The sequence below is a fragment of the Petaurus breviceps genome, unplaced genomic scaffold (genome assembly GCF_028583685.1).
Source record: "Petaurus breviceps papuanus isolate PSGF00001 unplaced genomic scaffold, PetGlider_PUasm1.0 190, whole genome shotgun sequence".
NCBI lineage: Eukaryota > Metazoa > Chordata > Mammalia > Diprotodontia > Petauridae > Petaurus > Petaurus breviceps.
Window position 1 is genome coordinate 6,037,421 of NW_027185810.1, and position 24,805 is coordinate 6,062,225.

Genomic DNA, 24,805 nt, shown 5'->3' on the forward strand with positions numbered 1-24,805 from the left:
ACTCAAAATCTGGCAGAAACGAATTATGTAAATCAGAAGTTAATGAAGCATTAAGAAAAGATTAAAAAAACATTCTTACATGGAGAAACAATAATTGTAACTTATGAAACTTTTCTCAGTAGTTGAAGGGAATAGAAATATATATGTCTATATAAGGGTATATGGGCATATGAATACATATGTGAATGTGTATATATGTTTACAGGTATACATAGAGGGCACAGGACCAATTTAATAGGAAGGGATGATATTTAAAAGGTGAAATTAAGAGGTGAGACAGGAATATAATGAGAGGAGATGGGGAAAGACAGAATGGGGTAAACTATCTCATATAGAAGAGGCAAGGGAAAATAGTTACAATGGTGGGGAAGAAAAGGAAGGCAAAAGGGAATGGGTCAACCTTATTGTCATTGAATTTGGCATGGGGAGGGAATGAAATACACACTCAGGGTATCTTGCCCTAAAGGAGAGTAGGGGGGAAAGGGTTTGAGAGGGGGGATGATAGAAGGGAGGGGAGGCTGGAGGGAAGGGAAGTTGGAAGCACCCACTTTTGAAAAGGGACAGGATCAAAGTAGAGAATAGAACAAGTGGGAGATGGGATAGGAGGGAGGGAAATATAGTCAGTCTTTTTCAATATATCTACTATGTGAATGTTTTGCATTAGCTACATATGTACAACCTATGCTGAACTGCTTATCTTCCTAGTAAAGGTGGGTGACAAGGGAGAAAGGGAATGAATCTTGAATTCAAAGTTTTAAAATCAAATGTTTAAAATTTTATATCTATATATATATATATATATATATATACTATTATTAATACTATTTTACATGTAATTGGGAAATAAGATATACAGGCACTGGGGCATAGAGATCCACCATGCCCTACTGGAAAAGTCGAAAGGGGTTTGGGAGAAAATATGGGAGAGAGCAGATTGGAGGAGGGGATATCCTGTGGGACTGCTATTTTGGGGCAGTGGGGAGGGGAAAAATGGGGAGAAAATTTGTAACTCATAATCTGGCAGAAATGAATGATGTAAATCAATAGTTAACAAAGCATTTGAAAAATGGAAAAAAAGACTAATTAGCAATGATTATCACTTACATAAAATATTTTTGAGAAAGAGTACCCAAACTTACTCAAACTGGGCAAATACAGTTATTAATAAAAGTGACATTTCCACATAGGTTGCTATTAAAGGTTTAAAAATTTCATGTACCTATTCATTTCCTACCCACCACACACACACACACACACACACACACACACACACACACACACACACACACACACGTGAAGACATTTATATGTATGCCACTCCCCACTAGCCCCCAAGGAGGGAATGTTTTTTTCTGGGTTTCTGTCTCTGATAATTTCCTTTTAAATACTGTCTCCTCCATTTTTCTTGTTGTTGTCGAGTCGTTTCAGTTGTGTCTTATGTCTGACTCTTTGTGACCACATTTGGGGTTTTCTTGGTAAAGACACTGAAATAGTTTTGCCATTTCCTAGTCCAGCTCATTCTATTGATGAGGAATTGAGATAAAGAGGGCTAAGTGACTTGCCCAGGGTCACACAGCTAATAAATATCTGATGCAGTATTTGAACTCAGGTATTAACGACTCCAGACCTGGTGCACTATTCACTGCACCACCTAGCTGCCCTTCTATTTAAAAACTTGATTATTTCTAAAAAAGGGAAGAATTTATTTATCTTTCTAGTAATTTGTCTCAACAGTTTGTAAAAGATAAGCTGAAAGCAGGATCTTTACTCCCTTTACATGGAAAAGATCAGATATGTGAAAATATTCCACTTTTAGTACTCTTTCCAGAGACTAGTTTTCCTAATCCCCACCTCTCATAATTTTATTACCCTTGTTCTATCACTAAGGGAAGCAGATAACTTACCAATTCCTTGTGCCTTGTTCAGATAATAAAAAACCAATTATGTCAATAAAAGATGGGATTAAGTTGCTCATTCTTACAGAAGGAAACTATAATTTTTGAATAGTCTATATTAAAATCCTTGAATTAAGAGTTACTGAATTTTATAACCAAGTAATCATCAATACATGAACTTACCAGCTGCAGTACTAGTCTGAGTCCCAAAAGCAAAAGGGCCTTTTGTTGACTGCTCAGTCTGATTCTCCACTGGTTTTGTCAAGTTAAAACTAAATGAACGTTTTGCTGTACTCTCATCTTTGGTTTGCTCAGAATTCCCAAAGGAAAACACCTGCTGAGACTTTGGCTCTTCACTGTCAACTTTCTTCCCAAATACTAGAGAAGTAGCAGAGGTGACAGGCTCTTGTTTCTCCTCTGTCCTTCCCATAACAAACACTGAAGCAGATGGCAGACAAGCAGATTCCACACTGCCAAAATGGAACCCTCCTCCTTTGGCTGCAGGGGCTTCTTCCTTATTTTCCTCTGGTTTCTTAAATGGAAAAGGAGTCACTACCATATTTTTTGCTTCAGTTGATCCAAAGCTGAAGCTGCCCATTCCAGTCTTATTCTCAGAAGGGGTCATGGTGACAGTGGCAGCAGTAGGGGTGAGACTAGCAGTAACACTTGTACCAAATGCGAAGCCTGCTGTTGTAGATGTAGTAAGCTCCTCTTTCTTTTCTTGTGGCCCAGGATTGGGTGACCCAAACGGAAATGACACTGAAGGAGATGGATTGCTTAAGCTAGGTGGAACTCCAAAGTTAAAATTGCTATCATTCTTACTGTCTTTTTTACTTTCTTCTGAATTACAGTCAGAAGATTTAACTCCAAATTTGAAGTCCCCTATGGGTTTAGAAAACTTAAAGCCCCCACTCATGGGGTTTGAAGATGCAGAATCTGATGACACACCTAGTTTGAAGCCCCCTTGTTCACCAAATTTAAAACTTCTTGTGCTTGCTACTGTCTGAGAAGACTCAGAAGCGGATGCTGGAATACCAAATTTGAAAGATGGGGTTCCAGAGTCTGAAGATGAGGAAAGGGTTCCAAAACCTTCAAAAACAAACAAAAACTGAATTATTTATCATGCAAATTACAGCTACTTATTAACTAATTCTTCAAATATGCAGGCTATGAATGCGGTTTATTTTGAAGGCAATAGTGACCAAGTGTGCAAAATCAGTGACCTAAGTTGACAGTCAAGCGGTTCATCTCATAATATACAAAAAGAAACACAGCACCCTGGAGAACCAGAAAACTACATGGGAATTGCTCAAACAGTTGAGTGAACAGAAACAATGCTTCTTCTTTAAAAGAAAACAGAAGTCCCTACTTGCTCAGCTTAAAATTTAAGGTATCAAAGATATTTGTGAATGATCCTACATAATCTCAAGCTTACTAACATACAAATCAATTTTTCTTATTCTAAAATTATCTTGGGGTGGCTAGGTGGTGCAGTGAATAGAGTACCGGTCCTGGAGTCAAATCTGGCCTCAGACATGTAACAAAAAAACTAACCATGTGACCTTGGGCAAGTTACTTAACCCCAACTGCCCTCCAAAAAGCAAAAATAAATAAATAAAATGATCTCTCAGCACTATCTACTATGCAACCTAGCTGCCCTGCAATACACTAAACTGAGAATATCTACGTAAGGCTTACTCTATTCCAAACTCAAACAATAATGATATGATGACCTGTAAGTCAGGAATTTTTGGATTCAAATTCTGTCTTACATGTTTACTAGCTATGTGATCCTGGGCTATCGCAACACCTCAGAGTCTAAGACTTATACTATTTATTTCCTCAGCTATTAAAAATAGTGGCAATAAGACTAAAGGTTGTTGCCAGGTTCAAATGATATGTAAAATACTTCAAAGCCTTAAAGCCCTACAGATGTGGACTACTATTAACTGAGAGCCCTGGGGCAGCTAGGTGTCTCAATGAACAAAGTACTGGCCCTGGAGTCAGGAGAACCTAAGTTCAAATCCAGCTCAGACACTTAACACTTACTAGCCGTGTGACCTTGGGCAAGTCGCTTAACCCCAATTGCCCTTCAAAAAGCAACAAAACAAGACAGAGTCCTAAGTAAGTTCAAAGTTAGGTAAAGTTTTTCTTTCTCCTACCCTTCTTTTCTAAATTAGAGTTCTAGCTCTTTCCTCCTCAAGAGTCTTTAATTTATCAATATTCTACCCAAATCACAGCACCCAGAAGAAAACACCATAATCTAGATATTATCTGACAGCAGAATAAGATAAGGCTATCAGATATAATATCATATATTAAATATGATGCTTTTAAAAAATATAGCCCAAGATTACGCGAACTTTTCTGACTGCTATATGTTGCACTGGTGAAGAAGGGCAATGTGCTGTTCCTAGACTACTAGACTTGGAGACTTAAGTTCAAAAATCCCATCTCGTGACACTCTCTGAGCCTCAGTTTGCTAATCTGGAAGACAGGTATAATAATCAAGTATTACTCAATACTTAAGAATACTCAAAATACAAGATACTCATAGCACCTAGCTCATAGGGTTGCTGTGAAGCTCAAATTAGATGAAATATATAAAACATTAAACAAACTTTATAGGATGACAATTTATTCTCTTTTTCAAATAAACTGCCTTGTCCTCTCTTCTAATTCCGTGTTTTAAATTTTGGTTACTGTCATCTACCCACTATATTAGTTACTCCTGTTACAGCATTATATTTTCTGCAAATTTTATAAGTATGCCATCTCTACTTTCAACCACATCATAAATGAAATTGTTAAATAAATAGCACAGGCCAAGGACAGATCCCAAAGTGCTCTTATTTTAGTAGCTTCCCTCCAAGCCAACATCAAGACATTAATAATTACTCTTCAGGTCCTAGTCATTTAACAAATTCTAAATGAGGGTTAACCTTCACCAGAATACATTTGTAAAATTTAAATTATAAAAATCAACTCAACTGTATTTCTAATTGGCAGAATGTGCAAGAGGTTTTTAAGTTCTATTGTACTCTATTGGGAAATTAAATAATGGAGTCAACTTTACAGCTCAGAACACACAAATTCTGATGACAACATAATTTGGCTTACTATGTAAATTCTTAAGAAACAGACTTAACTAATAATTCCAATAGCAACTTGATGACACATCACTTAAAAATTAATCTAAAATTAGCCCTGGAGATTGGGAAGGGTAGAAGGATGTTGTGTTGTTAAGGAGTAGCAACAACTTCTTGACTACTTACCTATAAATCCTGATTTTGTGCCTGGCTTTGCACTTTCACATGCTACACACTTTGTATCATCTGCTTTGTTCTGCACTAGGCACATTTCACAATCCCAACTTCCCTCAGGTTTCTTGAATTTGTCTAATCCTAGAAATCCTCCAGAAGGTATGGAAACAGAAGTTGTATTACTAGATGGCACAGGCACTGAACCTCCTCCTAAAAGGGAACAGGAAAAGAAAAAGTATTAAGATTCCTTTAGTCTGGGGCAGCCAGGTAGCACAGCGAGTAAGAGCACCGGCCCCAGTGTCGGGATGACTTGGGGATCTAATCCGGGCTCAGACACTTAGGACCCACCCAGAAACACCTGGCCATGTAACCTTGAGCAAGTTACTTAACCCCAATTGCTAATATTCCTTTAGTCCATACAAGCAGATCTCTCAAGCAATGAAATTTAAGCTCATGTTCAACCTTTGTTTGCTTTTTCTACTTAGGGGGAACAAATCTGCTAAATGTGAAGACTACTGGGGCAACATTTACAGATGAGAGAGTATTCAATGGGGTTCCCTATTCAACGGCCAAAGTGATTTTCTTGAACTGCAGATCTAACTATGTTGCTTCCTTACTCAAATTGCAGTGGTTTCTTATTGGCTCTTGAATAAAACATAAACTTCTGTTTGGCCTTTAAAAGCCCTTCCCAACCTAGTCCCAACATACTATTTTAGTCTTATTATACATACTTCCTTTGCCATACACTATGGTCCAGTCAAACTGGCCTTGCTGTTCATTCTTCACACACAGCTCTATCGTGTGTCTCCATACTTTTGAAGTGATTGTATTATCCCATGCCTAGAAAGCATTCCTTCTTCTTACAGTAAATGCCCTATTTACTTCAAGACTGCTTATTATTTTTGCTTGAAAGTGTTCCTGTTTGCCTGCTAACCCCAGTAGTGCCCTCTCTTCCATAAACTAACAGGCTTGCTCTAAATGTACTTACATGTGTATATGCCTTATCTGATAAAATGTAAGCTTCTTTGACAGCAAGAACTATTTTATTTATGTCTTTGTATTCTTCAAGCCCTGACACATAGTAGGCATTTACTTAATGTCTGCTGACTTACTGATTCTTAATATGGACAAGGAAGAATTAACATGCACTAAGCTTGGCCTGACATATTGTTTAAAAGAACTGAACCACTCTACTCTGCATTTCTTTACTCATGTTAAACCACATCTAAAAATATAAATTTCAAAACATGACACTTCTTTTACACTAATCACACACATAAAAACATAACCACAAGTCTTTGGCAATTTTAGGAATAACAACACAAGCACATGCTTGCTTTATTTCTACAGCTAATTTTCATACACTGCCATCTAACTTACTATATATAAATCAAAAGAAATCAGTTGCCCATGTGTTCAGAGCAAAAGGTTATAAACAATAACTTCAAATAAAATTTAAAACATTCTAGTACTCACAAACAATTACTTTTCTGATTAGTATGACCTCTTGAAAAGAATTATAGAGGCCTCCAAATATTGCGTGTTTACAAGACACCGTCCTGACTAGCACCTTTTTATACCCACTTCTCCCATTCTCTAAATGAAATTATATTCTGAAACTGTTATACACAAAGAGTCAAATCCCAAAATAATAATTACTGTAGATATGACAGCTCTCTGATAGACAGAGCTCTTTTTCATCTTTAAAAAATGTTCTTTAGCTAGAAATCCAAATTTACATCTAATACTTTATTTTGGATAAGTTTTAGTTAAATTAAAAACTATCAACTCTCCTAACCTAGAACTGCTCAGCACTTACATGCGGACAATGATTTTCCTATTCTTCTCAGTGTTCCAGCACAGGCTAACTAACCTCTCTGTTCTTTCAGAGCTAAAGTGGGAAAAGAGACAGATTACAGTGAAAAGAACACTGATCTGGTGAACCAGAGTTTGAATTCCAGCTCTTTTGCTACTTACATGAATTTATACAAGTTATTTTACTTTCTCAAGGCTTTCAGTTTTCTCATCTATAAAATGAATAGGTAGGAATTCTAGGGCTGTATCCCAAAAAGATCATAAAAATGGGATAAGGACCCACATGTACAAAAATATTTACAGCAACTCTTTTTGTGGTGGCCAAGAACTGGAAATTGAGGGGATGCCCAACAACTGGGGAATGGCCGAACAAGTTATGATATATGAATGTAATGGAATACTATTGTGCTATAAGAAGTGATGAATAGGCGAACTTCAGAAAATTCTGGAAAGATTTATATGAACTGATGGTGGGTCAAGTGAGCAGAACTAGGAGAACATCGTTCACAGAAACAAAGCACAGTGTGCGATGGCTGATTTTGATACTTAGCCCTTCTCTGAAATGCAAGGACCTAAAACAATTCCAAAGGACTCATGATAGTAAATGCCATCCACATCCAGAGAAAGAACTACGGAGTTGGAATGCAGAGCAAAGCAGACTATTTTCTTTTTTCTTTCTCATGGTTTCTCCCATTTGTTATAATTCTTCTACTCAACATGACTAATGTGAAAATGTATTTAATACTAATGTATATGTAGAGCCACATGATACTGCATGCTGTCTTTAGGAGAAAGGGGGGAGAGAGGAGGAGAAAATTTTAAACTTATGGAAGTGAAGCTGTAAACTAAAAATATATATATATATTTTTGAAGAAAAAAATAGGTACAATTAACTGATCTCTAAGGTCACTTCCAGCTCTCTCACAACCCAACATGAAGACTATGTGAGTACCATGCACATAGAATGCACTTAATAAATGTATGCATTTAAATATTAAAATGTCAGATGTCAGAAAAGTTTAGGACCTGGTTATTGCCTTGCATATAAGAGCTTACAAACTGCACTGCCTGTTCAAATGAGAAAATATGAGAAAAATGTGAGGGTTTACTGATGTACTTAAAATGGCTAAAAAGTAATTTGACATTTTTATCAATATTATGTACACAAATATATTTTAAAATAATTCATATAAAATGTAATGAAATGGTTAACTATTTGTCCTACTCCAATAAATTCTGAAAACTGTAAGCCAGAGAATTTTTTACAATGAATATCCTAATATGATATTAAAACAGTTATTCTTTAAGACTGACTGCCCTAAAAAATTCAATGTAGCAAGCTGCTCTGATAAAGTTCTGATAGAGAAAAAGTGATTAAAATATGTAAGAATGACAGCCATTTCCAAAAAGGTCAATGGTAAAAAGGCCGTTTGCAAAGGAAGAAACCCAAGCTATCAATAGCTATATAACAAATATACTATAAGTCATTAATAAGAGAAATGCAAATAAAAACCACTCAGACTCCATCAGATTGGCAAAGAGAAAAAAGGAAAATGGTCATTCTTAGAGGAACTACAGAAAAATAAGAGCACTAGAGTACAGTTGTTGGTGAAATTGTGAAGTGGTCTAACTGGACCACTGGCCTGGAAAGCAATTTGGAACTATGCCCCAAGTCTCTAAACTGTGTATACCACATAACCCAGTAATATAACTAGCCCCACAATCCAAAGAGATCAAAGCATAAAAAGAATCATGTATTATAAAATATTCATAGCATTTTGTTGAAGCCAAGTCTTCAAATAAAGAGGGTATCTATCAATTGGGGAATAACTGAACATAATATAGCATATGACTATAATGGAATAAGTTGCACCATAAGAAAAAGTAAAACGAATGGTTTCAGAAAAACTCGAGGACTGTATGAACTGATGGACTATGAAAATGAGCAGAACCAGAACAATTTATGTAGTAAGAACAATGTAATTTGAGAGGCTTAAGAACTCTGATCAATGCAATGATCAATCATGATTCCAGAAAACTAATAATTAAGCATGATGGTCACTTCCTGACATTTTTTAATTTGGCAAACAAATAGATTTTTTCTTTCTGAATATGCTTATTTTTGTTACAAGGATTGTTTTTCTTTTTGTGTTTCTTGAGGAAAATGATTTGGGAGGGACAAGAGAGATAGTCATAGGGTCACCTTCCCCCCCTGCCCCCCAAAAAAGTTTGTTTGGTTTTTTAAACATGCACAAAAGAAAGAACTGATGGAAATTCAGAAGGAAACAAATAAGCAGATCTTTGAAACTAACATGTAAAATACATGTTTTTTTTTTAAAGTAAGTTTACATAAGCGAAACTGTGTTTTCAAGTATTCTTTTTCCCATTCTACTTTGTACAGAGGAACATTTTTTTTTTGGTGTTCATTAAATTCAGAATTTGAAAAAAAAAAAAAAAAAGAAAAAATTGCTCCCCTGAGCTTTTTTCTGACAAAGCAAAGAATGATGCATTTACATAACGATGGCAAGACAAAAACGCCAATTCTGAATTCTTGTCAGCAGAGATGCATTGAAGGTGGAGGGTGAGTAGTGGGCTAGAGAGTGAATGGGAAAGAGAAGATTAATCTGATATGCTATATGTCTTGGAGGGAAAATTGTCACTGCAGGAGACTCATTTTTTTGCCCAGCAAAATACAGAGTCCCAGGCCCTTTTTATATTCTCTTGCTATGTGCACAAACAAATTCCTAGGAAATAAACCTTCCAAACTATGTGACCATTCATATAGTACACATAACCATTCTCTGCATTAACGAAAATGTATTTTTGTAAGGGCTAAGGTCTCTATTCAAGTCACATACTGGTCAATTTATTCATCGTGCAAGAGAAGTTAATTCTTTTCAGTACAATCCTTCACTAGTTTTAAGAATAGCCAAAGACTTTTCTTAATTTTTTAAAAATTCATAAGACTCTCTTAACAAATTCTTTCCTGTCCCATTTCTAAGTACCTTGTCTACCTGATTAAAAGTTCTAAAAGGCTCTAGGCAATTCTAAAGGCTTTCTTTCTATATTTAATAGAAAAATAATGTAATCAAGTTAAGTGATTCCTAATAGGAATCAACTAATTAATATCAACTATTCTATTTCATAATTACCTTATCCTCAGATTCCATATCATAAAACCATGTAAGAGGATTTCAAGAGGAAACAACTTCTTACTAAATACCATGGGAAGAAACGTGTTCCAAACTCTTGGAATAAGTGCTAATTTTCTGATTTTTTTTCACTGACTACACGACCTCTTCAACCATCAATGTCCCACGGGCATCTCTAAATCACTATGTCCAAAATAGATTTATCTTTCCATCCAAACTTTTTCTTGACTTCACTGTTTCTACTGAAAGTAGCACCATTATTCCTGTCACACTAATCTGCAACCTTAGATTCATCCTTGGCTTCCATTTCTCTCATTCCTTGTGTCTTGATTAGTTCCTAAATCTTATTAATTCTACCTCCACATCATGTCTCATATGTTTCTCTCCATTCATGTGGCCACTATGGTGGTCCAGATCTTCATCACCTCGTGCCTGAACTATTGCAATAGTCTAATTGATCTCCTAGCACCCAGCTTCCCCCTCTCCAGTACACCTTAAACACCGCTGTCAAAGTGACAATCTTGAAGATTGTCTGACCTGAAAAGGTCTGACCCAAAAATACTCTGCCTGAAAAAAGCTCCCCTTTGGCATTTGAAGGCTTTCATTAGCAATCTATCTCCAGCCTATCTTTCTAGATTTATTGCATATTATCTTCCTTTATGCATTCTTACATCCCAGTAATACTAGCTTGCTTGTTACTCCCCAAATATTCCACCTTCCTTTTCCATGGCTTTATAATGGTGGCTTCACATTCATGGAATTCACTTCTTCCTTATCCCTGTCTTATGGAATTCCATGGTCCTTCAAAGGATCAGCTCAGTTCTCAGCCCCCACAAGAAGTCTATTCCGATCTGCTTCCCTTCCTAACACATTTGCTTTGTATATTTTTCAAATTTTTTTGTGCACTTGCTGTTCCTAATAAAATATAACCTCCTTGAGAACAGGGGCTGGTTTGCCTTTTTAACCATAGACCTAGAACATAGGATGTGCAATAAATGACCCCAATCATACAGAATAACTTAATTCATCTTGACTATCATCTGAAATGATAATATATCAGTCATTAAATAGCATTATAAAAACCATACAATAAGGGCAGCTAGGTGGCATAGTGAATGGGGCACTGGTCCTGGAGTCAGGAGGACCTGAGTTCAAATCTGGCCTCAGACACTTAACACTTACTAGCTGTGTGACCTTGGGCAAGTCACTTAACCCCAACTGCCCTGCCTTCCCCCCTCCAAAAAGACAAAAAAACAAAAACAAAACAATGGAAAAAAAACCCAAAAAACCATACAGTGGATACCTGATTTAATGAGTCAATCTTGCTTGAACTTCTAAGAATTCCTTTATCAACTCTGATATGAAAATAACTTGCTCTGAACTAGGTTCTTCTGAATGCTCAAGCTTTAGTGATTCAGGGACATAAACTTAGTAGTTTAGCTAAATACACCCCCCCACATACATATTACTTTTCCTCATGTTTAAAATAATACCTATGCCCACTAAGACATAAACTTCCCATAAAACAGTACAATTATGTGCAAATGAATAAAATATAACTTTCCCTAAGAGTCCACTAGCTAGCTCAGCTTCCCTCCTTTTGTCTATATGGAAAAGTGAAAGCTTAAAGCAAACTAGTTGACAGGGTAGATACACTCACTGTAATACTGCTCATCTCACCCACTAAGAAAAAGAATTACTAATTTGTATTAAATCTCTTGTGGATTTGTGTCAGACAACCTAAAAGCTACCACTATAAAGAAGCTTCCAAAAAACCCATTTTGCCCTTCTCTCTTTTTTTTTTAACCAAGAATACTGTACCTGGAAATGTTTAAAAGGGATAGCAGAAGGAATCAAAATACCCCTGTGAAGAGACTTTTTGTAAGAATGAGACCTTTTTTTTGATAAATTAACTCCAAACACTATTACTAATCCATGGGGACATATCTGATCTGACGTGACAGGAAAATTAGTTAAGATGAAAAGAAAAATGAACATCTTAAAAGCATGAATGATATTGTCCTTACTAGTGTGTTAGAGAACTGCAATCTTATTAAGAGGAAAACTGTTCCAGATAATGATGAACTTACCTGGTTTTTCAGACATACAGGCCACACATTTACTGTCTTCTCCTTTATTCAATACACAGCACACTAAACATTCCCAAGAATCCTTGGGTTTTTTGAATTTATCTCCAAACCCCAAGGTGTCAGTGGCTGTAGTATAACTGGAAGATGAAGGAGTCACAGTTACTGCATTTTCTGAAGCCACTGGCAATGTCAAGGTTTGCTTAACTCCAGTCCCAGGTTTTGGTGTTTCGCAAGCCACACATTTTGTAGCTTCAGCTTTATTTTGTACTAAACAGGTATCACAATCCCAAGTTCCCACTGCTGGTTTAAATTTGTCTCCAAAACCAAAAGTCCCTGCTGTGGGGAGAGTTGATCGTACAGAGTTACTCAGTGTCATCATTCCAGTTTGTTTAGCAGTATCTTTTGGTGGCACTTTGGCAGCTTGACAGGCTACACATTTGTTGTCTGTACCTTTGTTTTGTACTAGACATGTGTCACACTGCCAAGTAGTTCCAGCTTTAAAAGTTTCACCAAACCCTGGTCCACTAGAAGAAAAGGTACTTATTGCAGGTCTGGTATAAACTTCTATGCTTGTTGTAGCAGGCTGTACAGCAGCAGGAGAACCAGTCTTTGGAGATGTGAAACCTAATATGCATGTGGAAAAGTTTGAGGGAGTGGGGAGAGGAGAAGAGAAAGGATGACAGGAAAAAAATTGAAAAATTAATGACTTTAGTACTAAGTCAAACCACAATTTAGGATAATATTACTCAGGAATGACAACATTATTCTACCAAAGCAATCATAGCACACCAGAAAGATTTCTCAGAATAGACGGTCATAGTCTAGAGCTTTGATTTTACTTGGTAAACTATACTTTTATATGTGACTTTAAGACCCTAGACTTAGCTCTACAGAGGAATCAGCAAACTACTGTCCAAGGGCTGGTGCTGCCTATAAGCTAAAATAAAGCAAATAAAGTTAAATAAAATAAGTATATAAATGTGATATATAAAATTTAAATTGTATATAATTTATTATTAATAAATTTGCTTAAAAACATACTAGGGCCATAATTTGCCAAACCCTGTTGTAGAGCAAATTTAAAGGCACTCATAATTTAATTTGACTATTAGGCCAACTAATACCCAGTCCCAGACATACCCACTAATGGCAAAGCTCTTTACATTGTCTGTTCAAATTATGTCATAATCTAAGTAACGTTCTTTATCCATTTGGTCTTTCCCTAGGGAATGCTCAAGTTAAACTCCTTTAGAGAATCACAAACCTCTTTCCAGGAGGCTCTATAAGGTACTGGAGCTTGATTCAATCAATGCTGTTACCACCCTACTCAATAAATAATAAACTCCAGTGGCCCTCAAACAGAAAATCCTCCACTTGGAATTCAAAATCCTTCATAAAGTAAGCTCCTACATCCCCCATCTCTCACCTTTCCACTATTCAACCTCAAGTAAGCTATTCTCTATGCAAATCATTTTTTTCTTTCATCTTTCCTAATTTATAAGATTCAGCTTTGTTACTACTCTCCTGAATTCGAGGGATATATGAGAGAAAAAAAAAACACAACATAAAAACTTATCTGTCTCTGCAACAGATACAAGTCTATCTCTATTTCTGAAGGCTTGGTAATTAATGACTTTAAGATGTAGAACAGGACAGGTGATTGATATTAATACAAATCTGAATTTAAAGCTATTTTTTTTTTTTTGAGAAAAATCACTTAATTATCTTACCAGGACTTTTCAGAATATCCAGTACACTCCCTTCTTTTAGGGTTTTTGCAGGCCTGAAAGGGCCTTCATAATCTTCATCTTTCTCCTTATTATTGCTTGTGCTATTTATAGTGGTGGAATCTTTAACTGTAATTTGAAGTGTATTATTAATAAATGCAAGCAAAAAATTAAAAAACTTAACTACATCAAGCAGCTACAATTCAATGGATTTAACAGATCTTCAAAATCGATCTTCATTTCAATAATTTAACTTTTCAAAAAAAACCCCTAGAACTTTTGACATAAATTTAAAAAAAAACCTCACAACCAACAGAATGAAATGGGTAGTAGATAAGGAAATAAAAGGCACTGGGGTTAACTAAGCCATTCAGATTCACACAGCTAAAAAAAAAGGAACGTAGGGCTGTTTCCTGCTAAAAATTTCTTATTTGACAATACTACTATACGAATTTCAACTTAAAATTGTTTCATTAAGTATATTCTTTAGAAAAACAGGATGGCAATTCTCATACTGAACTAAATTGAACTGTTATCAACCAGCTGAACAATGAACAAATAAAAATCACAGTATCCAAAATCCTCCTTCTCTTTTAATATATCCATGGTAAATCCAAGAAAAGAAATTAGTCCTTAATGTTATATATTTCCCTAAAGAAAGCAAATTATCTGATGTACTGAATACTTTAAAAAAAATTTAAATTAAGGAATTCATTGAATTATATTAAGAAAATAAAAAGAAATATGAATAAATATTTGAAAAATCTTTTTTGAGAACCTCTATCTTTCAATAATCAAGCATTTTTTTTTCTATGCCAGATCATCCCATATTATTACAAAACCCTTGTAACAAATAAGTCAAGAAAAATAAAACTCCACATTGGTCATGTCCAAAAATGTTTGTTTCATTCTGCATATCAGTCCATCCATCACCTCTCTGAGGGGAGGTTACCCATTCATTATCACTAGTCCTCCGGAATCATGGTGATCATCACTGCATCAATAAGAATTCTTAAGTACTTCAGAACTGCTAATTTTTGTAACAGTGCTTTCATAGTAAAATTGTTCTGGTTCTGCTCACTTCACTCTGTTGTCAATTCACATAAATTTTTCCAAGTTTCTTGGAAACCTTCATTTTTTTTTTTTTTTTGCTTTCTGGAGGGCAATTGGGGTTAAGTGACTTGCCCAAGGTCACATGGCTAGTTTTTGTGTTAAGTGTCTGAGGCCACATCTGAACCCAGGTCCTCCTGACTCCAGGGCCGGTGCTCTATTCACTTCGCCACCTAGCCGCCCCACTTCTCTTAATTTCTTTTTTTTTTTTTGGGGGGGGGGTGAGGGCCTTTTGGAGGGCAATTGGGGTTAAGTGACTTGCCCAAGGTTACACGGCTAGTTTTTGTGTGTGGGTGTTAAGTGTCTGAGGCCGGAACCAAACTTGGGTCCTCCTGACTCCAGGGTCAGCGCTTTACTCACGGCGCCACCTAGCCGCCCACTTCATTTCTAACAGCATTCCTGAACTGATGAGCACCCACATTAGTTTCCATGTGTCTGCTACTACAAAAGAGCTGCTTTATTTTTGTAGATATGGGACTTTCTCCCTCCTGTTTGATCTGTTGGTGAGATAAGCCCTAGGTAGTAATGTTGCTATATTAAAGGATACATAAATTAGCAACTTTTGGGGCAAAGTCCCCAATTGCTTTCCAGAATGAGTAGACTATTTTACAGCTCCACCAACAGTGCATCAATATTCTGCTATTTTAGCAGCTGCTCCCAATATGTGTCATTTTCCCTTTTTTGTCAACTCTGCCAATGTGATGGCCATGATATGGAACCTCTGAGTTCCCTAAGTACTACTGATTTAGAACATTTTTTTGGTATGACTAGAAAACTTAAGTTTTCTTCCCTTGAGATCTGTCTATGCATACCTTTGGTCATTTATCAGTTGGGGAATAGATCCTACTGTAAATCTGAATCAGCAACTCATATCTTGGAAATGAGCCCTCTATGAGAAAAAACTGCTGCAAAAAATCATTCTAAATCATAGCTAAAGTAGTTTTGTTGACACAAAACCTTAATTTTATACAATCAAAATTATCATTTTATCTTCAATAATACTATCTCTATTCCTTATCTGGTTATGAATTCTTCCTCCTTCCACAGATCTGAAAGGCAACTTCTTCCTTGTTGCTCTAGTTATTGATGTGATCATTTATATCATTATTTATGTATTTCCTACAATCTTAATCTCTTACTCTTTTCCCTCTCTTTGTTCCCTGACCCCATTTTATCATAGGTTTTTACCACTTGCTTTTCTTTTAAATTCCTCCCAATACCCCCTTCTATCCAATCCCCCAAGTTTAGGGTCTTAAAAAATTTAGGTATTCCTAATTCTTCCCTAAATCTACCCTCCTCTTCCCACTCTCCCTATTTCCTCCTGTTGAACTGATATAGCTCTACAACAAAAAACTTTAAACATGTGCATGCATGTGTAGTTTTACATTCCTCAAGCCAGTTCAGATAAAACTATGGTGTAAGTGATGTGCTTACACCTTTGTGTAAAATGCTCCCTACCTTTATCACATCTGTACAGACTTGTACTTGCACATGGATTATGCAGAATAATCATTTCTTCCACCTTCCCTTTTCTTTCTTCTTTCAACACCAAAACACAGTAAAATCACTCCAAAGCCCTATCTTACTTGACTCCCTCTATGATTCCTGATGACAATGAGACTTGAAGAGATCACTGTATTATCCCCCTGCTTATTAGAATAGTTTATCTTTATAAAGTCCCCTTCAATTGCTCACTTGCATTTACCTTGTTACGTTTCTCTTAACTCCCATGCTGTAATTCTAATTTTCTATTCATCTCTGGTCCTTTAATCAGGAATGCTTAGATGTTTCCATTTCATTAAAAGTACCTTGGGTTGCTCTGTAGGATTACACTCAGTTTTGCTGGTTAAGTTATTCTTAATGGAAGGTCTTTATTTTACTATTAACTTCCATACTCTCTGCTCTGCAAAAGTGGTATTTGGTAAATCCTGTGTGATCCTGACTGGGATTTTTCAGTATTCTAATTCCTTCTATCACATTACCCTTTCTTTGCCCTGGAAATTCTGGATTTTGTTCCATTTATTTTAGGGCTTCTTTAAGAAGGTGACTAGTGGATTCTATTTTTACTGTCTTGTTCTGCTGGGTTTGAGCGGTTTTTTCACGGTATCTTGAAATACCATATCCTTTTTGTGGCTTTTTTTAAAATCATGACTTTCAGGTTGTTAAATGATTCTTCAATTATGTCTCCTTGATTTATTTTCCAGGTCAGTGGTTTTATTTTCTGTTATTTTTTCAATTTTTTGATTCTGAATATTTTTCATGAAGTCATTAATTTTTGTTGGTCCATTCTGATTTTCAGGGTGTCTTGTTATGTAAGCTTTTGTACCTCTTGGGCTAAGCAGTGAGTTCTCTTTCCAAATCTTTCCTCCATAGCCCCCATTTGTTTTTCCAATTTTTTCTTCCAGTCTTCTCATTTCATTGCTATCATTTTCAAATCTTAAAATAAAACTTGCTTCATTTTTCTAGTAATTCTTATTATTCCTATGGGCAAGATGTTTTTAAGGCTTTTGCTTATAGGTGTTTTAGAACTGTTCTCCTCTTAGGGGTTTGTGTATTGGGTATCTATGGAGTCATAATCTCTTCATCTTTTTTTGTTTCTTTGTTTACTCTTTCTTGGGGACTGAAGTAACCACAATGAGTCCCCATTTCTCGTAATGGTGCTCTAACCTGAGATCACCCCCTTCTCCTAAGGCCACTTTCCTTTCTCTGCAGAATCTGACCACTAAGAGATCCTTTTCTTGTTGGCCCTTGGGGCCTGAGTCCAACATCTGACCCTGCTTCAGGGATATGGAAAGGATCAACAGAGCTGCAGGGACTGAGTTGTAAGGTGGCCTGGGGCTATCATATAGTGGTCATGGAAGCTGAGCTGTACTGATTTAACACTCCACTGGAGCATTTAATACTACTGTTTCTTCCCTCCAAATCTAAAAATGAAAAATCAATAAAAAAATGAAATAAAAAAATAGTGCAGTATATTAACAATACATACAATTTGCTGGGTGGATGTGAAAAAGAGAAAACTCAAGAAAAATATGATAAATGTATGGACAATCATGGCCAAACTACCAAATCTAAAGATTTTTTTTCCCTTATTCCTCATTCTTTTTTACCTTTCTAGAGCATCTGACACTGTTGATTGCAATTCTTTGGAATATTTTATCCTCTGGGTTATTGTGGTTTTATATATAATAGTCTATTATATATTATAAAATATATTATAAATACTATATATTTATAGTCTCTTCTGATTTTCCTCCTACCTGACTGACCACTCTCCACTCTTCTTTGCTGGATCTTCATCAACTTCACAACCACTAACTATGGATTTTCCCAAAGTTCTTAACACAGGCCCCGTTTCTCTTCTTCCTCTAATAATATCTCACTCAGTGTTCTCATCTGATCCAATGAACTGAATTATCATCTTGTAATGGGTAAGAGAATTAGAAGATCTTCCCTGCCCCTTAATGGGCGGGCCTCAGGTGGAAACTAACAGGAGGGGCTTGATTGGGGGTAGGCTTGTTTTTCAGGAAGGCCCATACCTTTTGTTACTTTGTAATTAGGTAGCGGGTCACGAAGATTGTGATGTCCTCTGACCCTGAAGAAGGGTATACATAATTTTAGGTGAGGTTTTGCTTTGGGACTCACTAATGGAAGAATTGTGTGATTTGGCCAGATGAGACTCTGGGTAACCACTGAGCCTCTGGCTTTGAAAATCCAGATGTTGGTGCTTCTCTCTCTGTTAACTATGTATGTATATAATGGCCAAACAGCTAGAAACCCTGTCTGTTGAATTGTGTTATTTTCTCTGTATTTTTTTGTCTGCTTGTAATTTCTGTTTCTATTTTCTGAAGTTCAGGGTGCTGACTTTTCCCCCTGAACCAAGTGAATTATGTATCTCTCTCTCTCTCTCTCTCTATATATATATACCTACCTACACACACGTGTGTGTATATGTTTAATTAAAGATTGTTGACTCCTTTAAAGTTGTTTTCCTTTAGTAAAGTAGATCAAAGAACCTGTGCTAGCAGACATCCTGGGTATGCTAGGGTGCTTGCTATCACACATCTCTATGTAGAACATTCCTGATCTTTTCTCCCTATCTGTAGTACTGCATCACTAATTGTCTTTTAGACATATCAAAGTGTTATGTCTCATAGGCATCTCAAAGCTGACATATCCAAAAAAGAAGTCATTATCTTTCCTGTCACCATTCTCCCATTCATACAATTTCAAGGTCATCCTCAACTTCTCACTCTCACTTACCCCTCCCACCCCATATCCTATCTATTGCCAAATGTATTTGATTCTACCTTCACATCACTTATATATGTTCCTTTTCATTCACTCACACAAATACCACTCTGAGGCAGTCTCATCATGTCTTCCTGAACTACTGCATTTGCTTTCTTTTTGGTCTCCTACCTCAATTTCCTCCCTGCTCCAATCCACCTTCCACTTACCTAACAGATTGATTTTTCTAATGCCTATTCACCACTTCTACCCCAACCCTTCACTTTATGAAATCCAGTGGCTCCCTATTATGTCCAGTACCAAAGATAAAATTTTCCATTTGCTCCTTTGCTACCTAGCTCCTATCTGTCTTGTTATACTTCAATTCCCTCCATTTACTCTATAATCCAAACTATGATGACTGTCTTGCTGTCCCTCCCGTGACACTCCATTCTCCTTATTCCATATGACTTTTTACTGGCTGTGTTATATATCTGGAATGCTCTCCCTCCTCAAACCTCTTCTTGGCAATCTACTAAACTCAGCTTGAATGTCACTTGATGAAGAACTTTCTCAGTTTTAACAGCTTTCCCTCTGAGAATACCTTCTGCTTACACTGTACATATCTTGTTATTTGTGTGTTATCTTCCTCCACTAGAAGGTGAGATCCTTGAGGGAAAGGACCATGTTTTTGCCTTTCTTTACATCCCTAGCACTTAGCACAGTGTTTGATTAACAACTAAGTATACAAGATCTGAAGGCATAGACTGCTGTCTATACCAGTAGATTTATTCACATTAAGCATAATAGCAAATAAATAGTAAAAAGAACATTATCAGGAATCAGAGAATCAGCATTAGAAATTCAGTTTTGCTGCATCTGTGACCTTGGGTGAGTCATTTAATCTCCCTGTGTCCAAGTTCCTTATCTACAAAATGATCCAATCCCATGATAATACATATCTAATATAGAAATGTAAATAACATAGAGTATTTCATTATACTTAACAGAAGGATTATATTGAGAGTTAAAGGTTCTCACAACAAAAAGGAAACTCCAATAAAATAAAAAGTCTTACTTCAAGAACTTGTAATTTCTTTCATTATGGATACTCCCTCCCCTCCATCCACATGGCTCACAAACCTCACTGTAGTTTATGGAATATAAGTTGCTATTACTGAAATAACTTATTACCCTACAGCCTGTTTATGCCTCTACAAATTTGGCTAGGTTGGTCTTGTCCTTGGACAACAAATACGATGCCTATCATCTGGCCATTAAAAAAAAATCTTTCTAGTTTGGTAGATCCTAACAGAGGTTTACGCTCCCATTATAGCCCATGACAACGGAAGATCACCTTCAAATAACAATAAAGACATTACAGAAATCCTTTTGGGGAGACGAAAGGTAAAACAAAGAAAACTATCAAATGGAAGCAATATCCTTTCTCGAGATACTCTAAACAATTCTGAAGGTCAGAAAAAAATAAAATATAACTGGCACAGATGTGAACCTATTCAGAATTTGATGCATTTTTTTCTGCTTACCTGAGCTACTTATTGTTGATTCTGAAATATTACCAGAGGCAGAAATTTCTGATGATTTCACAACAGGCACACTAAATGTAAATCCAATCTGTAAAGAAAGATTATATGCAGTTTTAACAAAATATGGTAAGATTAAACATGCACCCCTTTAAATTTCTCTGACCATACAAAAAGCAATGCCACTTACAGACGTAGGAGGTAGTATGTCTGCCTCAGTAGATTTTACAATTGGAGATGAAAATCTGAACACAGGACTGCCAGCATTATTTGGAGAGGCTGTTTGTACCTAGTTTTCCAAAGTATAAAAATTTTACAAAGAATACATACACATTAGAAAATAATTACACAATTTCAAAGAATTAAAATTTGCAAAGTTCATCACATCACAGTTGTTTTAAGTTTGAAAATAAATTCCAAGCTATTAAAAAAGTGATACTGTGATCCTAAATGTGAAATGTTCATTGACATAAAATCCTACAATAGTGAATATTTCCCCTTGGAAGCAGAGCATTCATTTACTGAAAGAAAATGACACCTTTGTAAGAAACAAAATACTCTGCCAAGAGTACTCAGCAATCTAAACCCATTGAGCAAGCCCTTTATTTTCAAGTGGATTTTATTTCACTTTAATATCCTTTTTTCTTTCTATTTTTATTAGAAACATGTACCCAACACAATAAAACTTTTATTTTAATCCATCTTCCTGACTATAAATTAAGAGTGAATACAACAGTACAACATTTTCAGGGATCCCAATCATATTAATTTATTTTGTCAATATAACTGTGAGAAATGTTAACAGTTTGGTTTTCACAAATCTTATAAAAACAATGAATGTTGCAGAGACAGATGTTACACAGGACATGCAGGAAGGTGTAAATAAGGATGAGGGAAGAAAGGACAAAATGAGCCTATCTAATCACATAGCTGGAAGAAATCTGTAAGTTCCTCTTGAAGGAGGCCCAGGCTAAACTGGCTCAAACTGGCCAGGGTCAAGGGATGGTCACCAAATTTTAATTAAAATGCCTGCTTAATTAGCCTCATGCATATTGACTGACACATCCTGCACAGAATTAGAGCCTAATTATCTGAACACACAACCCATGTTAGCCCATGTTCAGGAGAAGGGGAAATGTGAAGGAGTAATGTATAGTAGACAGGTCAGAAAGACTGTAACCGAGAAGATATGGAACCAATCCCAGTTCTGAAGGGAGGGACTAGGCAGGACTAGCAGCATAAAAAGGCTCACATTTATCTAAATCTCTCTAGTCTTTTGAAAGAGGATACCAATTTATTCAGAAAGAATAAATGTAAAATAAAGATAATGAAAACCTTCCTGGCTTTCCAATAAGTACTGTTTATTCCTAGACTAAATATATTTCACAAATAATCATTCAAGGAAACAATTTCATCAGTAGGAGAACTTCTATTAAAACAGATCACAACTATTACTATTATCGCTGAAAAATCCAAAAACACCTTGAAGCTAAATCTGGTGATGGGTTTCTTTGAATTTGGAACCTCAAATGAACCATATGGTGCATGGCCATACCCATTCTCTTTGCAGAAAATTGTTTGTTTTACACTTGTTTTTTTACCTTTGAATTCAGGGTCATCCTCCACGTGACTTAAACCTCAAGTATTTTTAAAAAAATGATACTTCCCTGTTCCCAACCTCTCTACCTACACCTTTCAAACCCTGAAAATGAAAATCATATTGCAATTATAATACAACAAAGCAAAGAATTATGAAATATATTCTTTTAACTTACCTTATTTGACAATGACTGTGTAGCACTGATGGGTGATAGACAGGAAGAGGTACTCAAAGAAGAGCAAAAACTGAAGACAGGCAATGAAGTAGTTGTAATTGGCAGGGGTATTTTTGGTAGTACTGGTGCCTCTACTTCCTAAAATAATACATAATTCAATTATGTTTATAATAAGATTACCCTTTTATTTATATTAAAACTCAAATTGTGTGAATATATGTAAAAGTTCCTAAAACGAAGTTTAGGAGAATATTATAATTAAAGTAACTCATATCTGGACAGTATTTTACAAAGCAATAAGATTTTTAATTTTTTTTCAAGTGGATTTTTAAATTTGATCTTTATTACCACCTTATGAGAGAAGCTGAGCAAATATACCCATTTTATAGATGAGGAAACAAGTCAAAAAGGTTATTCACTTTATTCAAGGGAACACAGCTATTAAGTAGGTGAATCAGTACTAAAAGTGACTACTATCAAGCATTAGCAGAAATGAAAGGAACTTCAAGAGGAAAAAACCACTCCATCTTAGTCTGTGATAAAGACAGAAACATAAGGCACAGTCTTCTATTCAGATTAGAATTTAGAAAATTTGCTTTGAAAGTGTTAAAAAAGATTGGTAGTATCACATGGCCTCAGATTTTAAAGGAAAATTCTCTCAAAAGAGGTGAGATGCTCAAAAACAAATTTCTGATGACAAATTCCAAAATGAGGAATAATAATTGGCATTTATACAGCACTTTAAATTTTGTACAAACAAAACCAATGCAGTCAAAATTAGAAGACAACAAATAGGGTGGGGAGGTTGTCATAGCAAGTTTCTCTGAAGAAAAGTCTCATTTCTCAAATATCATCTAAAAAATATAGGGAACTGAGTCAAATTTATCACAAAGAGCTATTCCCCAATTGATAAATAGCCAAAGCTGTCATAATTACATTAAAAATGTTCTAAATCATCACTGATTAGAAAAATGAAAATTAAAACAACTCTGAGGTACCACTTTATACCCATCAGATTTGTTAACATGATTGAAAAAGAAAATGATAAAAGCTGGAGGGGATATGGAAAAATAGATACATTTAATGCACTGTTAGCAGAGTTGTGAGCTGGTCCAGTCATACTGGAGAACAATTTGGAACTATGCCTAAAGGGCTATAAAACTGTGCCATACTCTGACCCAGTAACACCACTAGTAGGTCTGTACACTAAGGAGATCAAAGAAAAGGGGAAAGGACCTATGTCACAAAAATATTTACAGTGGCTCTTTTTGCAGTGGCAAAGAACAGGAAATTGAGAGGATGTCCCAATTGAGGGGGCTGAACAATATGTGGTATATGGTTGTAACAGAACACTGTTGTTCCATTAGAAATGACGAGTAGGATGGTTTCAGAAAAAACTTCAAAGACTTACATGAAGTAAACAGAATCAAAAGAAACACTGTACATTGTAACAGCAATATTTTAATGATGATCAATTTTCACAATTGACTCAGCTACCCTGATCAAAACAATAATTCGAGAGAATTCCAAAGGATCCATGTTGAAAAATGCTATCCATCTCCAGACAAATCCTAATGAAATGAGTGCAAGTCGAAGCATACTTTTTTCATCTTCTTTACGTTTCTTGCTTTTTATTGTGGGGCTTGGAAGGGGGGAAGGGAAGAAGGAAGAAGACAAAGCTAATAAGGAAATGTGTTTTGCATGATTTCACATCTAAAATGGATATCATATTGCTTGCCTTCTCAATGGGTGGGGGAAAGGTGACAAGAGAGGGAGAAAATTTGGAACTCAAAATTTTTATTAAAATTTAATGTTTAAGGGCTGCAGAGTTGAAGAAAATGAGGATTGAGAAAAGGCCATTGGAGTTGGCAATTAAGAGATCAATGGCAACTTTGGAAAGAGCTGTTTCACTGGAATGAAAAAGTCAGAAACTGGATAGTAAAGGGTAGCCCTAGCAGTCCTACTGCAGTAATAGCAAGTTACACAAAAACATCCTGTGCCTGTCAAATCATTTTCTCTACCCAAATAATCAAAAAATTAAATTCTCATGAAAATTGTTTAACTAGAAATAACTTAAATTTCATATAGATTAAAAGTACTTCCCTAAGTTACAGAAACAGATATGTTTAATAGTATACATCAACAAGTGCTTCACTTTGCCCTCAGGTTTTTGAGGTGGGGGAGAGGGAGAGTGAAAGAGGGGA

At 35.9% G+C, this 24,805-nt stretch overlaps 1 protein-coding gene across 1 annotated transcript in view; it reads right to left on the reverse strand.

The window, feature by feature from the left end:
• The window catches only part of NUP153 (nucleoporin 153), an 86,544-nt gene that overhangs the window by 16,480 nt on the left and 45,259 nt on the right, over positions 1 to 24,805 (reverse strand). Inside the window, exons 12-18 of the mRNA XM_069092469.1 lie at positions 22,602 to 22,739; positions 21,017 to 21,115; positions 20,830 to 20,917; positions 13,946 to 14,071; positions 12,216 to 12,839; positions 5,171 to 5,368; positions 2,079 to 2,984 (exon numbers count right to left, since the gene is read on the reverse strand). Of these exons, the coding sequence (XP_068948570.1) occupies positions 2,079 to 2,984; positions 5,171 to 5,368; positions 12,216 to 12,839; positions 13,946 to 14,071; positions 20,830 to 20,917; positions 21,017 to 21,115; positions 22,602 to 22,739 (2,179 nt within the window). The remainder of the gene's footprint in view (positions 1 to 2,078; positions 2,985 to 5,170; positions 5,369 to 12,215; positions 12,840 to 13,945; positions 14,072 to 20,829; positions 20,918 to 21,016; positions 21,116 to 22,601; positions 22,740 to 24,805) is intronic.